The 14,868-nt window shown below is 39.4% G+C and overlaps 1 protein-coding gene across 5 annotated transcripts in view; it reads left to right on the top strand.

Annotated features, from left to right (window-relative positions):
* Positions 1-14,868, top strand: part of ADCY2 (adenylate cyclase 2) — a 200,122-nt gene that overhangs the window by 115,365 nt on the left and 69,889 nt on the right. For all 5 annotated transcript variants that reach the window (XM_061995303.1, XM_061995304.1, XM_061995306.1 and 2 more), the window contains 3 exons: positions 11,279-11,427; positions 12,669-12,780; positions 13,812-13,939. In XM_061995303.1, coding sequence (XP_061851287.1) covers positions 11,279-11,427; positions 12,669-12,780; positions 13,812-13,939 — 389 coding nt within the window. The remainder of the gene's footprint in view (positions 1-11,278; positions 11,428-12,668; positions 12,781-13,811; positions 13,940-14,868) is intronic.

Below are 14,868 nucleotides of genomic sequence, written 5' to 3'. Positions count from 1 at the left end.
AAGTCAGCCAACCAAGCCAAGAGACAGGACCAAGGAGCAAAATATCCCCCCTACAGTTCATGAAGAGATGGTCAGTGACCTGCTGCTCCACATTGATGTGCACAAATCTATGGGGCTGGATGGGGTACATCCTAGAGTGCTGAGGGAACTGGCAAGGGTGCTCACCAAGCCACTGTCCATCATTTATCAGAAGTCCTGGCTGACTGGGGAGGTCCCATCTGACTGGAAGTCAGACAATGTAGCACCCATACACAGGAAGGGACAGAAGGATCACCTGGGAAATGACAGGCCTGTCAGTTTGACTTCAGTGCCTGGGAAGCTGATGTAGCAGATCATCCTAAGTTCTATTATGCAGCACATGCAGGACAACCAGGTGATCAGGCCCAGTCAGCATGGTTTATGAAGGGCAAGTCCTGTTTAACAAACCTGATCTTCTATGACAGGGTGACATACTTGTTGGATGAAGGAAAGGCTGTAGATGTTGTCTACCTTGACTTTAGTAAAGCATTTGACACTGTTTCCCTCAGCATTCTTTTAGAGAAATTGGCTGTTCTTGGCTTGGATGGGCATACACTTTCCTGGGTGAAAAACTGGTTAGATGTCTAAAGAGTAGTTATCGATGGAGTTAAATCCAGTTGGCGGCTCGTCATGAGAGGTGTCCCCCAGGGCTCAGTACTGGGGCCATTCCTGTTTAACATCTATTAGTGATCTGCATGAGGAGATAGGATGCACCCTTATTAAGTTTGCAGATGACACCAAGCAGGGTGGAACTGTCGATCTGCTTGAGGGTAGGGAAACTTTGCAGAGAGATCTAGATCGTCTGGATAGCCGGGCCAAGACCTATGCCATGAGTTTCAACAAGGCCAAGTGCTAGGTCTTACACTTGGGCCACAACAACCCCTAGCAGTGCTACAGGCTTGGTGAGGAGTGGCTGGAAGGCTGCCAGGCAGAGAGGGACCTGGCAGTGTTGATTGACAGCAGCTGAACATGAGCCAGCAGTGTGTCCAGGTGGCCAAGAAGGCCAATGGCATTCAGGCCTGTATCAGGAATAGTGTTGTCAGCAGGAGTAGGGAGGTGATTGTTCTCTAATACTCAGCTTTGGTGAGGCTGCACCTCGAATACTGTGTACAGTGTTGGGCCCCTCTCTACAAGAAGGACATTGAGGTGCTGGAGAGGATACTGAGGCAGGCTACCAAGCAAGTAAAGGATTTTGAGCACGTTTCATATGAGGAACAGCTGAGGGATCTGGGGCTGTAGCCTGGAGAAAAGAAGGCTCAGGGGAGAGCTTATTGCTCTCTACAACTACCTGAAAGGAAGTGGTAGCAAGGGGCCAGTCTGTTCTCTTTAGTAACAAGCGATAGAACAAGAGGAGACAGTCTCAAGTTGCACCTGGGGAGCTTCAAGCTGGATATTAGGAGGAATTTCCTTACTGAAAAGGTTTTCAGGCATTGGAATGGGCTGCCCAGGGAGGCAATGGAGTCACCATCCCTGTTTAAGAGACAGTTGGATGTTGCAGTTAGGGAAATGGTCTAGTGGTTGATGGGGCTGGGACAAAGTTTGAACTCTATGATCTTAGTGGTCTCTTCCAGCTTAAGTGATTATATGATTCTGTAAGAGAGAGGAGGTCTCTTTTGGCAGGTGTCTGTTTTGAACACAGGTTGCTTGCATATCTAACTCCTGGATTTCCTGTTAAAACACGAAAACTTCTGGAGCATACTGCAGAACTGGTAGCTACTACTTTATACTGAACTTGTATTAGTGGCTGCAGGTTGCAAGGAGTTGCAGTAGTTAGCTGCCATGTGCCAAAGCTGTCTCCTGCCTACTATGGGATGCATGAAAAAAAAAAAAAAAACAAGGAAAAAAAATTTTTATGTATAAAAACTTAGCCATTGATCACCAAAATGTTATCTAATCATAGGTCCACAGTCCCACTGCCCAAACACAGTTCAGAAAGAAAGAGGCAGCTGCAGGAGGCTGGAGGCAAGCTGTTGTTTGTAGAGGACTCTGCATTGAAACGGGTTGTACCTACACCCCTGAGGGGACTGTGGCCCATGGACAACACATGCTGGAGCAGGGACACACCTGAGGTCATTGCAGCCCATCAGTGTCCCAGGCTAGAGCAGGGACACTGAGGAAAAAGGATGGCAGAAACCATTAAACATGAGACAGAAGAAGTGGTTAAGCACACAGTAGCAGAAGGAAACATCACAGAGATCCCTTCAACTTCTTACACCACCTGTCACCTCATCACAGGAATTTTGATGGACTTAGTGTAAATCACAGTAAAAATCAGGAAAATTAGGACTGGGAAGTGAGGAGGATAGATGATTTTGTGTTTGTCTTTGTTTATTTTCTTCTTTTAAAAAAAAAAAAATGAAATTGAAAACTGCAATCAGCTGTGAGAGGTTTGTTTTTGTTTGCAGTAAATTAGTTCAATTAACATTCCCTGACTGTAGACTGTTTTGCCCACAACAGAGTTCCAAGCAAATACAAGGGCCTCTGTATCCCAGAGCTAAGCACTTGGTGTCTCTGAGTAAAGAATCATATGTATGTGGCCTCCCCTTTCAGCTCCAATTTTTCTCAGTTGCATTTCTAGGATTCTAATCTGCCCTGTGCATTACACACATAGGCTTTTATGTCTGTCCTCTTAGGATTGGCTTTCCTCAGGTGACAAGGCACTTGAAAGTCTGCTATTTACCATCCCAATCTTTCTGTGGATTAAGCCTGAGTTTCTATCTGCATCCTTATATGCCTAAATACCACTGGAACCTACCATATAAAACACTTCATAAATTCTACACACAGTAACATGGAAAGTATTGTTTATGAGTTTTAGAAAATTAAGATTGAAAGCTTTAACTTTCACTATGATTTATGTTAAATTTTGTTTTGTGCTAGGGCTAATACTAAGAGTTCATAAATAGTTAAGCATGTATCTGCTGTAAGGTATTGAGTTTTTTCCTGATCAGATTCCTCAAAATAAAGAGAATTGTTTTTCACAACTCTTGTCTGTTTTCCAGTGGGAGCAAAGTTTTTGCTAGTGTATATAATCCTGAAAGAGCAACTTGCAGACTTCTAGAAAATACTTATTCTGTGAATAAGCAAAAAAAAGAATATTTAATTCCCGAGATAGAGACATAATGCAAATCACTCTTGTTCCCTTTTGTTTAGTCCATTGTGAGGGAACAAAAGGTCTGCTTTATGAATGCATTAACAGTGTATACCCTCCATACATCTGCTTGTTTTTTGATTTCTACCTAGAGTGAGTCAGCTTCCTCTGCCTAGGCTAGGAAGTGAGCTGTTGAATGAAGAGTGGTGCTTACTGCTGCTCAGAAAAAAGACGTTAAAATTTACAGCTTGCGTCATTAGAATTTATCATCACTGTTTCACAAGAAGTAGGACAGATCCTTACTGTAGGTTCCCTTTTCATCTATATATGAATGAAATAAATTTCTTGAATTAGCTTCTGCTTGAATAAATGTCTCCCTCAATTTAAATAGGCTGTTGTATGGGCCAGGCTGATGGCTATCTGCTTATACTCTTGACTAATCTAAGGCAGAGACTGAGAGTTTGGATTCATTTTTATTGCTGTCTAGCTCTGCTTCTGAACACTCCCTCTGACCCACTTTGTTTATGAGCTTCTGACAGGCGTAGTTGGGTGACTGATCCTTGGTTTTGATCATTCTTTGGTGTGGTGAGTAATATTTGATCACACAAATGTGTGGTATCTCTGTGGTATCTGATAAAATACTGGAAAATGACCACTTAAATGCAGAAATAAATCCATTCCTGCATGCTTAGTTGGTATTCTATAAGCAGATGACTAAAACATCAGCAGGTAAAGTCTGAGGTAACTAGAACAGCATGGAGTAGCTATGCTGTTAATGTGTTTCAGATATGATGCTTTAACTTAAGTGCAATACTGTGCCTTAGAAATAGCTTTGAGTTTGCTTTGAGTTGTCTCTTTAAAAAGTTTAACTATAAACTGGGCAGCTGAACAGGACATCTCTGTCTTTGGAGAAAGGACTGCATCTCAAACGTGTACGCTGACATGTTCCATGCATGGTTTGGGAGAAGAAAAAGATGTGAACAGAGAGCTGTGTATGTTTTTGTCAAATTCTAGTGAAAAAATAGCATAAAACTCTTCTCATCAAAATGTAAAATGAGATGTACTGGAGTGAAAGGGTTTATTGTTTAAAATAATTGTTTTGAGCAAATGTCAGCGTTGTTCACCATTATTAAAGGCTGATATAGTAATAACCAGGTTAATCTCATTATAATTCTTTGCAAAGTGCTGTTTCTCTCTATTCAGCAGTAGTTTGAGATGTATAATACTTAAAGTAAGAATTAACAGGATCAGACAGAAACAAACCTTGAAATTGTGTCAATTAATTATGCAGCTCTGGCTGTGTATGCCATTACGTTCTGGTTTTACTCTATTGTTTTGCTGTTTGATGAGTCATCTCTTAAACAGCCACCAGATAGGCATGTATTCTGAAGGTGTAGTGAACCCCATCTGCAAAATTAGTCATAGACAGCCATGTATGCAAACTGTAATCTATGCATAAACATTAGGCATCCCCTGAGTTCCTTGAAGGAATTTGTCTTTGCCAAATATGTGGTGAGCCTGTGCATTTAAATGAGCTTACAGACTGATACACTGAAACTATTGCAGTGAATCAGTGCTTTCAGGTAGCTTTAGTGTTACTTGGAGATGAAAGTGACTGGCTAGGTGTTAACTGAGCATTCTCAGAATTTCTCAGAAGCAAATGAGCTAGGATCACTGAGAGTGCTAAATGATGTGTATTTAGCCTGGAAACCAGTGTATATATTTCTACTGTCACAGATGTTTTACCATTACAAAATGACATGAAGATACAGCACCCCATCCTGGAGGCCTGGCTGAAGCTTGGGGCCAGCACAGGAAGGGCAGCCCCTCTCATTGGGGCAGAGCCTCCTGGAGGTGTTTCTCTGTCTGGCCCCTCTGCTGGAAGCTGCTCTTCAGCTGCAGCTCTACTGCTTGGCTTGGCCTCAGCTACAGCTCCCATAAAACCACCACCATGCCTTTACCTGAACACAGGTCGCTCAGTCTGGACTCAGTCCAGGCCCCAACCTACAACTGATTTCTTGGACTTCACTGGGCCTAATCCTGGCCCTAGCCCTGGCCCTGGCCCAGCACCTGGGTGGACGTGTCACCATTGTCTGGACTGATGACCTGGGCCCTTGGCAGCCACCCTGGTCCTGCTCCACTCGCCTAACTGTGGGGCTGGGCCCTGCCCTGCTGGTAGCCCCTGTTGGGCATCCCTTTCTCCCTGGAGCTCCCAGAAACACAGGGCTTGTTTTCTGCAAAACATCTTCATGAGGGAGTTTTCATCCCATGTCTGGTAAAGTAGTGAGGACTAAGAGGATACACACTATTATTCTGCTTGTGTTTATTTGTTTTTCTGGTTTTGATATTGACTACTGGTGTTGCCAGCCTTGAAATTTCACCTATAGGATCATGAAGATTAAAAGTCATACAGTGCAGAGCTTGGGGATCTGAAAAAAAAAAATCTTCATAGGTAAAAAAACAAAAACCAAACATAGATGAATGTTGCTAGCAATGGAGACCCCTTTAGGAGGCTATTAATGAACAGACTTCTGTCATCACAAAAGATGTCAGCTGTGGCATGAAGTCTGTACTAGCCATGAGTGAAAGCAAAAGCAACAATTACACATGTAAAAAATTGGTTCAATATGACAAAAATTGTAAAATGTAGGAGACTTCTAGATGTCAGGAAAAAAGTCATTGCCTGTTTTTGTCAAGGCTGTTGACAATGTTTTGGAAGTATTCCAAGAAAAAAAGTCCTCCCAACAAAGGAAGGTGCTGCCTCTAGCTAGGAAGAGTATAAATAATTAGTATGAAACCAAAGATGCTGCCATGTTGGTTTTGTATTTGCAAAGTGTCATGGTTTGGCCCAGCTATCACAGAAGCATGACAAGAGTCTCTCGCTCAGTGCCCCCATTCACCCCTGATCTTGATAGGATGGCAGAGGCCTCAGCAGAATGGGATTAAAAAGATAAGCAAAATTGTTGTGGATTAAGACAAGGGCAGGGAGGGCTCACTGCCAATTACAGTTCCAGGCAAAACAGACTCCACTACTCGACTTAGAGAGGAAAGTAGAAAAGTTTGTTCTACAAGAAATAGAACAGAATAAAAGCAAAAAGGGAATAGGATGATGAGAAAATTACAACCAGCACTTTAAGATCTCCCTCCCCCATCCTTCCTTTCTTCCCGGGCCCAGGTCACTGCTCCTGATATCTCTACCTCATTTCCCCTCAATGGCTGGGTGGGGGTGGGCAGGGAATAGGGGATGTAGTCAGTCTCTCACAGATGGGCTCTGCTGCTTCTCTCTTCTCAGATGAGGATGACTCCTTGCATTCTTCCCCTGCTCTGGTAACAAGTCACTCCCCTGGGACACAGTCCTTAATGAACTTCTCCGGTGTCGATTCTTCCCAGCAGCTGCAGTTTCTGCAGATACAGGGTCCTTTCCTCGGGACACGGCCTCTTCTGGGCATATGTTTAATGAGCTGCTTTGTTGTGGGTTCCTCCCCACAGTCATAGCTCCTGTGAATACTGGGTTCCTTCCTTGGGACATGGCCTGCTCTGGCCATAGTTATAATGAAGAGAATCACCGCCCTTGGCTAGAGGTCTGTAGATAAGTGATTGAGTCCTTCCCATGGGATACAGCCTCCTCCGGCCATAGTTACTGCCCCTGGTTAGAGGTTCTTAGAAAATGAGTCTCTGCCCCTGACACGAGGTCATTATCAAAATAAGTCTCTGCCACTGATGTGGGGTCTTAAGCAGAATGCAAACAAATCACAGCTTTACCAGTCCTCTCCGTAGAATGCAGGAGAGTCTCTGGACTCTCTGGAGGGGAGAGAGACTTGCTGCCTACAGGAGTTCAGTATTGACTTCTGCCTTTCAAGGCAGATCTCTCCATTGAGAGTAAGGCCTTAAGCTAATTTTAATACAGTAAACTCTGTCAAAATACCTTTGTTTCTTCATTATGACATTCTATTGTCTGTATTATTCAAGAGACCAGACTAGATGGAAGAATATTTGGCCTTTAAATCTATAAATTCTTAGAATTATTTATGCTTTTGTAAAGAACTGATAGTCATAATCTTGTACAAATGGTAGTTTACATAACGTAACAAACCAGCAAAAAAATAAAGCATTTTTGATGCAGGCCAAGAAGAGTTTGATTTGTGAAATATGCAGTTAAGAAAATGTACTGTACTCAACATTTGAGGATATCTTGCTTACTTACTGCATAACAACAGCATGACCTCCATTTTGTGAGATACTGCAAATGCAATTGACACCTTGCAATAACAGACACAGTGCTATGATCTTTGACTGAGATATGGTAACTAGCCAAATGAACATCTAGAATTATATCAAGCTTCAGAGAAGTCATGAGTACCTGGAAATGACTGCTAAAGTCATCTGTGTAATTCAGGGGAAATTCTGACAAGGAAATCAACTTGAATGTGAAAGTGTAAGAGAACAGGAACTCAAGTGAGGGTTTGACAGATAGTACTGAAAATTCTTAGACACTCAGGGGGGATGACTACTTGCTAGCCATCTAATGAGATCCAGAGGTACTTCTTCCAAGAAGAAAGGAGTACTTAATCCTGCAGTATTGAAAGACACTTTTAATGTTGTATTCAGTATGATTATGTGCTCTATCTTTTAGCCATAAGACTTAAAGACATCAACTACAAGTGATTTGAGTGGTGAGGGGCCAACATAGCCCCAGAGAACATGGACAGTCAGGAAATAGTCTTGTGTGCATGAATCACTTGTACTGGCTGTTATGTCATGTTGGTAATATTTTAGGGAAAGACATTTATGAGGGAATTTTAATTATTGCCATAACCCAGCAGTTTCTTTACCAGAAGTGAGTACTGTTATTTTTAGTCTGACAACTTTTAAATGCTATATCTTGACCTGCATTCAGAAGTACATTGGTTTTTTTCTTACAGACTGTAGCTCTGAGAGTGGCTTCTCTGTCTGCTACAAATAAACAAGTCAGTGTCTTGTGTGTCAGTTCACTTAGGTTTTAATATGTAGATTTTCTATATTTTTGAGACAGTATATATGCAGCAGTGTTGATTTGTTATGTGCCTAATACTGTTTCAGTCTGCAGAGATTTCAGTGCACGTCAGGCACTACAATCTGGTTAACAATTGTTTTTGATTCTTTCACTATGCTCTTTTTAGCTACCAAAGATGACAAAACATGAAGGAAGAAGTGTTCTTAAATTCTTTGCATTTCTTAGATTTTTTTATCAGAAAGAGAGAAAAACAATGTATTTGAGAGGAGAGTGAGAACGTTTTGGTTTTGGCTACCTGACTAGCCCAGTCACGATCTTTGTGAATAGTTGAGATTTAGTTCATAAATCTTCATAACATATTGGCTTCATAACACATTGTCACATAAGTGGCAACTTCAGAATTGAAATGTGAACACTTGCAGCCTGTGTGGTGGAGAGGATGGCTGAAGCATTTAGGTGTAGTTGCACATGGCAGGATATTTTGCAGTGTGCTTCATCAATTGCAGTTCTCTAAAGCCACCTCTGGTTATAACCTTCTTTTTTGTATAGTAGAAATGGAAGAAGAGGAACATTCTTTGGAAGGAAGTTCTGGTGGGGTGAACAGCTTGCCTGAGACTTTAAACAGAATGGTCCAGCCCGGAGAGAAAAAGGAGGAACAATATCTCATCTCTCCTGCTGTCCCCTACATAATGAAAACATTCTTTTTCTCTTTCCTCTTATGATTCTTTGGCTTGTAGTTGACTTATGCTGATTCCTACTAAAACTTTTTCTGTTACTTTCTCAAAAACTTTCACTGCTTTTCTCTTAGACCTATTTTCAGCCTCTCTGGGTTTCAAAGACACAAGCAGCAACCTGGACTTTTGAGTGACTGTCTCACTGCATGTCTGGAATCATAGCAAAGTCATAGAAAGACAGTGAACTGGTTTGCTTTTACTAGCCCTGGTAAAACAGAAGCACAGTGGCATAACATTGGAGCTAGGAGCACTCAGCTCTTTGTTAACTAGTCTTTGGTAATTATTAACAAGTGACAATCCATCCTGTATATTATAAAACAACAACTTCTTGTTAGATAAAGAGCAACTTGCAAGAGTAAGCTTTCATTATGGAAAAAAATCTGTTGATTTTGCAGGTGTTCTTTATAGGTTAGCAAAATACCTCCACCAAGGATCAATGGACTACATTAGAAATTAAAATCTTCAGCCTCTTGGATTTGGACTTTCTACAACCCCTCAACATATTAAATTAATATTGCATTTAAGAAATAAAGCCATATTAACTTTTTGCTGAAAAGGCATATATATTCTTCTCATGTGATATCCTAGCAGTAGAAAAACAGTATGTTTTTTGTTCTATTCTTGCCTCCTTCAGTCAATCATGACTCATCTTACTGTTTATGTGATGGGCCTTAGTATGTGAAATAAAGTTGTCCATATATCTGTGAACCAAAATTATTTTAGATCTCACCAAAGGAAATAAAAAAGAAGGAAAATGATTGGTTACTATTACTATTTATTACTTAGCTACAAAACAAGATTCTGTTTTGATTCACAGAAAGAGAGACTTTTAGAAAGGGTATGCAGGACCAGTTTCATAGTGCCTCATGGAAGTTAATGCTATGCTTACAGGTACACAAATGCTATGAGAAGTGGAAAGTCTTCATTATACGTGACAGAGATAGATAGCTGAGGTAGCTGCAACTATCAGTCTATAGCTTTGTTATTGCCATGCTCTACTCAAGGTCGCTACACCTGTTCAGGAGTAATTACCCCAGGCAGAACATTGGGTTAATGGTTACACTTTTTCCTGTACCTTCATGAATAGAACTGCAAACTCTGCAAAAATACATGTTGTGAACCACAGAATGCATCACTATGAGTAGCACCTGCAGACTATGCACATTTTGAGGTATTTATCTTTTCTGGCTTAGCTTGTTTCTCCCATAGACTCTGTCAAGGGCTTTTACAGCCACCTTCTTCCTCACTTTTTCAGGATTTGGTTTTTTATGCTTAGCCAGAGTTAGCCTATCTGCTCTGCCTACAAAAAAATGGGAAATTCCTGTTCAGTTTTAAGGTGGAACATGATCAATGCAGGAAGGGATTTTTTTCAGAATTCCAGCTATTCCCGTGCTGTTCCAGTTTTCCAGAGAAGTAGGAACTCAATCAAAAGCTGTTACAGATAAAAATTAAAAGCTACTAATGTAAGAGAGCTTCACAAGGAGAAGACTATGAGTGTAATACCAACAAAAGATAAGGAAAAACTTGTAGCGTTTATTGAAAAAAAATCCCTTTCCTTTTAGATTCATATAAAAACGGTTGTCAGGGGGATGGAGCCAGGCTGTTCTCAATGATGTCCAATGATAAGACAACAGACAGCGGGTACAAGCTGGAACATAAGAGGTTCCAAAGAAATACAGGGAATAATTTATTCACGGTGAGGGTGATGGAGCACTGGAACAGGCTGCCCAGATGGGTTGTTGACTCTCCTTCTCTAGGGACAATCAAAACCTGCCTAAATGAGTTCCTGTGTGACCTGCTGTAGGTGGTCTTGCTCTTGCAGGATGCCTGGACTGAATGATCTTTCGAGGTCCCTTCTAGCCCTTGAGATTCTGTGATTTTTTTTAAAAAAATGTAGTTAATCAAATGCCATATTAAAGTAAGAGGAGAGTACATATCAAAATAATCTGTAAACGTCCAATATTTTCAATATGTTCTGTGTCCTGATTTTATCTTTTCATTCTCAGTCTAACAACTGCTAAAACTATCACTAAACATTTAAAATACATTAAATAAAACGATGTAGTCTACTCTTGGCTTAGTTGGACTGCATTTCCCTGAAGTCCTCTGAACAGTTGTCGCAGTCCTTCCTTGATTTCCTAATCCATATTTCCGGCATCCTACTCAGATATTGAATAATTACTGCACATAACTTATTCAGGTGTTATATTTAGCTTAAGCTTTTTCTAATATACTCAAAACCTTCAACAAGTTAGATATTGCTTGAAAATGTGTGTATATCTATGTCAAGTTCTTTAAGGAATTGATAGATTTTGGAGAGCATAGCAAGATTCATGGAAATGTTCTAGGGTACTGACAATAGTCTATGTCTTGCACAGTAGTGCTTCCATATTAATTGTGTTCTCTTTAAAGAAATCATGGATGTATCTTTTTAATTTTTAGGAGCGTCTTCTACTTTCTTTACTGCCCGCTCACATTGCCATGGAAATGAAAGCAGAGATCATTCAGAGGTTACAAGGTCCCAAGGCAGGCCAGCTGGAAAACACCAACAACTTCCACAATTTGTATGTCAAAAGGCACACCAATGTCAGGTATTGTTACTGTAATAAAATGTATCAACAGCATTCAGCAAAATTCTGAAAATAAAGCGTTAAGAGAGCAATGAAGAAAATATTTTTCATATATTTTCCAACAACTTAATGTTTAGGATACATTAATTTGATGAAATGCTAATAATTCCATTTTCCAGAAGAGAGACAAAAATGACATTACAAAGAAGGAAATTGTTTAGAAAAAGCCACACAATTACAAGCTTTCTTTGTAATGCCTTAGTTTTTCAGATTAAAGCAGGTATCCTACTTTCATGTGTGCTAGTCAAAATTCATGTCAGTCATATGAATATGTAATTTACTGGAATAATTTATCAGGTGTTATATAATGTAAATAGGGGCAGCTGTATCACATATATATTTTATACAGTACCAGAGAGAAAATAGTCTGCTGATAAATTTAATTATTTATTAATTATAAATTTTTTAGACATTAAAAAATAATTTACCATTTATTTAAATGATTTTTTTATCTTTACAAATTTTTTGCCTATTTTGATTGGACAAGTTAATTTGAGTTGCATTCCTAGAAATTACATTTTTTAAGCAAGTATTCCAAGACTTTTGAGGGAGTTAATTTTCACTAGCAATAAGAAATATTTTTTCCTTAGCCCAGTTGTATGAATCGGTCGGATTTTCTTGATAAATAGAAACATAGTGTATGTCTTGAATATCTTAACAATCAAGCCTGAATTTAGTAGTCTGAAGAATAAGTGATTTCCATGCTGCTTATCACTGACACGTAAGTCTAGCTAGAAGCTATCTGCAATGATAAAAAGTTATTAAACAATTTCTGATAATAAAAATGTTTATTAAAAGAATTGCCATTATTATATTGCTGATTTATGAGTAGGGAAAATATTCCTGTTTTTTAATACAGCAAATACTAGCAAATATAGGTATAGAATGCCTATGAATACCTATAAACATACCTATACCTACCCAGCTAATACCTGTGACGTTAATACCTAAAAATATACCTAAAATATAGGTATATACCTAAAATATAGGTATGTATTACCTATAAAAACCTAAAACGGTAAATGTAGTTTTACCTATAAATAGAATTATGTTCATTGTTATACGTTTAGCAGTGGCTGTTTTGGATATGGGCATACCTCTGTGAAGTCCAGAATGCCGACTTTTAGGTTTTGTTGTTGACTGATAAATCTGAGTTCTACAGAAGGAAACTGTGACCAAGTTTCTGTTGATTTATATTGTAGCATATTGTATGCTGATATCGTGGGGTTCACTCGCTTGGCCAGTGACTGTTCACCAGGTGAACTGGTGCACATGCTAAATGAGCTATTTGGCAAGTTTGATCAGATTGCAAAGGTGAGTTTCTACTGGGCTGCTACTGTTAGTTTAAATAAGTAAGTCATCTTTAAAATATTTTTTTCTCTTCTTGGGGACTCTTCTACCTTCAGGCAGCTTTTCTGAGACTTTGACAGGAAGATTAGACTTGAAATGTGTAAAGAAGAAATATGGCTCTGATCTGACAGCAGCAATGCATTTCTTCCAGTGTGAAATCCAAGATAACTCTCATTAATAGGACCAACAGGGACAGCTCATGGAGCTTGGTAAAGCTTAATGGCAGATGAGTGGCTCTTTAAACAGATTATTTACAGTAACAAGGATTAAGAAACTCAAGATAGAAAACTGATACAGTCACTTTTCTGATCTCTGAAAAGGCATTTAAGAGGCTGGGGACAAGAGAGACAAGTATTAATTGAAGCAATTTTAATTAGTGACCACAGCCACTTGTTTACACAAGAAAAGATTTGTATATAACAGAAGATTTTCATGTTTATTCAGGTGTCATTTGTATAAAAATTACATCAAACTTCATGTTGTGTGTACAGGTGAAATCAGAAACACTAAAACAGATAAAAATTTTGTCCAGTATTGGTTAAAAAAATACAAAAATCTTTACGTTGCCTTTAGAGTTCAAAAGAGAGATATAGGATTATGATGGCTACTTTATGAAGAATTGTATAGTACATCTTCAAAGATGTACATGTGGAAGGCTAAGTGTTTTGATTTCGTATTTAAATCAAAAAGACCTGGACTAAGTACATGATACTTGGGCTAAGTTCTTTAATCTAAGGTGTGAACAGCAGTGGAGATAAATGCTTGGCAGTGAACTTGCTTCCTGGTTTCACCCATACATAACACATGGAGGAATCATCCGTACAAAACTCTCTTGACAGCACGGTTTTTTTTTAGCAAGCCAAATCATTATCTACTGAAACAAGCTTAAGTAAAATTACTTTTCTGTCATCATTTAAGTCAGTCTTTGCAACAGTAACTTCTCACTTAGGTAATTCAGGTTAAAAGTGATTATCTCACCTTATTTTTTTCTCCAGGAAAATGAATGTATGAGAATTAAAATCCTAGGCGACTGCTATTACTGTGTTTCTGGACTGCCAATATCTCTTCAAAATCATGCCAAGAATTGTGTGAAAATGGGTTTGGACATGTGTGAAGCCATTAAGTAAGTGCTGAACTTTTGGTTAAAGCATTCAACAATAAAAATCCTCTTTTCTACCTGCAGCTGTGCTGCTGGTTAAAAAATTCGGACCTCTCGGTCTCAGCCTCAGCAAAGAAATTGTTTCAGATTTTGGGTTGTGCCAGACTATGTTGTCATTACACCATTAAAACAATTAAGGGCCTGGAGTATTCGTCATATGAGGAAAGGCTGAGAGACCTAAGGATTTTCAACCTGGAGAAGAGAAAGCTGAGGGGGAAATTTTATGAATGCATTGAAGTACCTGAATAGTGAGAGCAAAGAAGGTAGAGCGGGGCTCTTTGGTGGTGCCCAATGACAAGACAAGAAATGAGGGGCACAAAGTCAAACACAGGAAGTTTTCTGTGAGATCAAGAAACACTTCTTTCACTGTGAGAGTGACTGAACAGTGTCATAGGTTGCCTAGTGAGGTGGAGTTTCCAAACATTAAAATACTGAAAATCCAGCTTTACTCTCCTGCATCTCTTCACCTGACTGCTATCTGAACTGTCAGTGCAGAATAGAAGCTCTTTGTAAGCTACCTGAATTACTTCTGCCTCCAAAGATAGACAAGTTTCAGTTTGAGGGTACTTACTTGGTTTGAATGTATGCACGTTATTGCTAAAGCATCTTAAACCTGCCTATCCAGAAACTTAGTTCAGTATTGTAGTTTCTTTGTTTAGCAAGGGTCTAATTCGGTTAGTTTATTTAGAAAACATTTTGTGAGGAAGGAACAATTGAAACACCTTTCAGCTTTTTTTTTTAAAATCAAACTCTGTCTGAAAATTTTCTAGTTGGTTGACTTTACTCACCCATCTGTGATTCAGAAGGGCCTCTTCTGGAAATGTTAATGCCAATTAGGCATGTAGGGCTCTTCTGAGATTTGGGGTGTGGTCAACAGGTAGTTCAACTCTATC

This window comes from Colius striatus, chromosome 4, assembly GCF_028858725.1.
Source record: "Colius striatus isolate bColStr4 chromosome 4, bColStr4.1.hap1, whole genome shotgun sequence".
Lineage (NCBI taxonomy): Eukaryota > Metazoa > Chordata > Aves > Coliiformes > Coliidae > Colius > Colius striatus.
The sequence above is the reverse complement of the archived record's forward strand: the minus strand, read 5'-3'. Positions and strand labels throughout refer to the sequence as shown.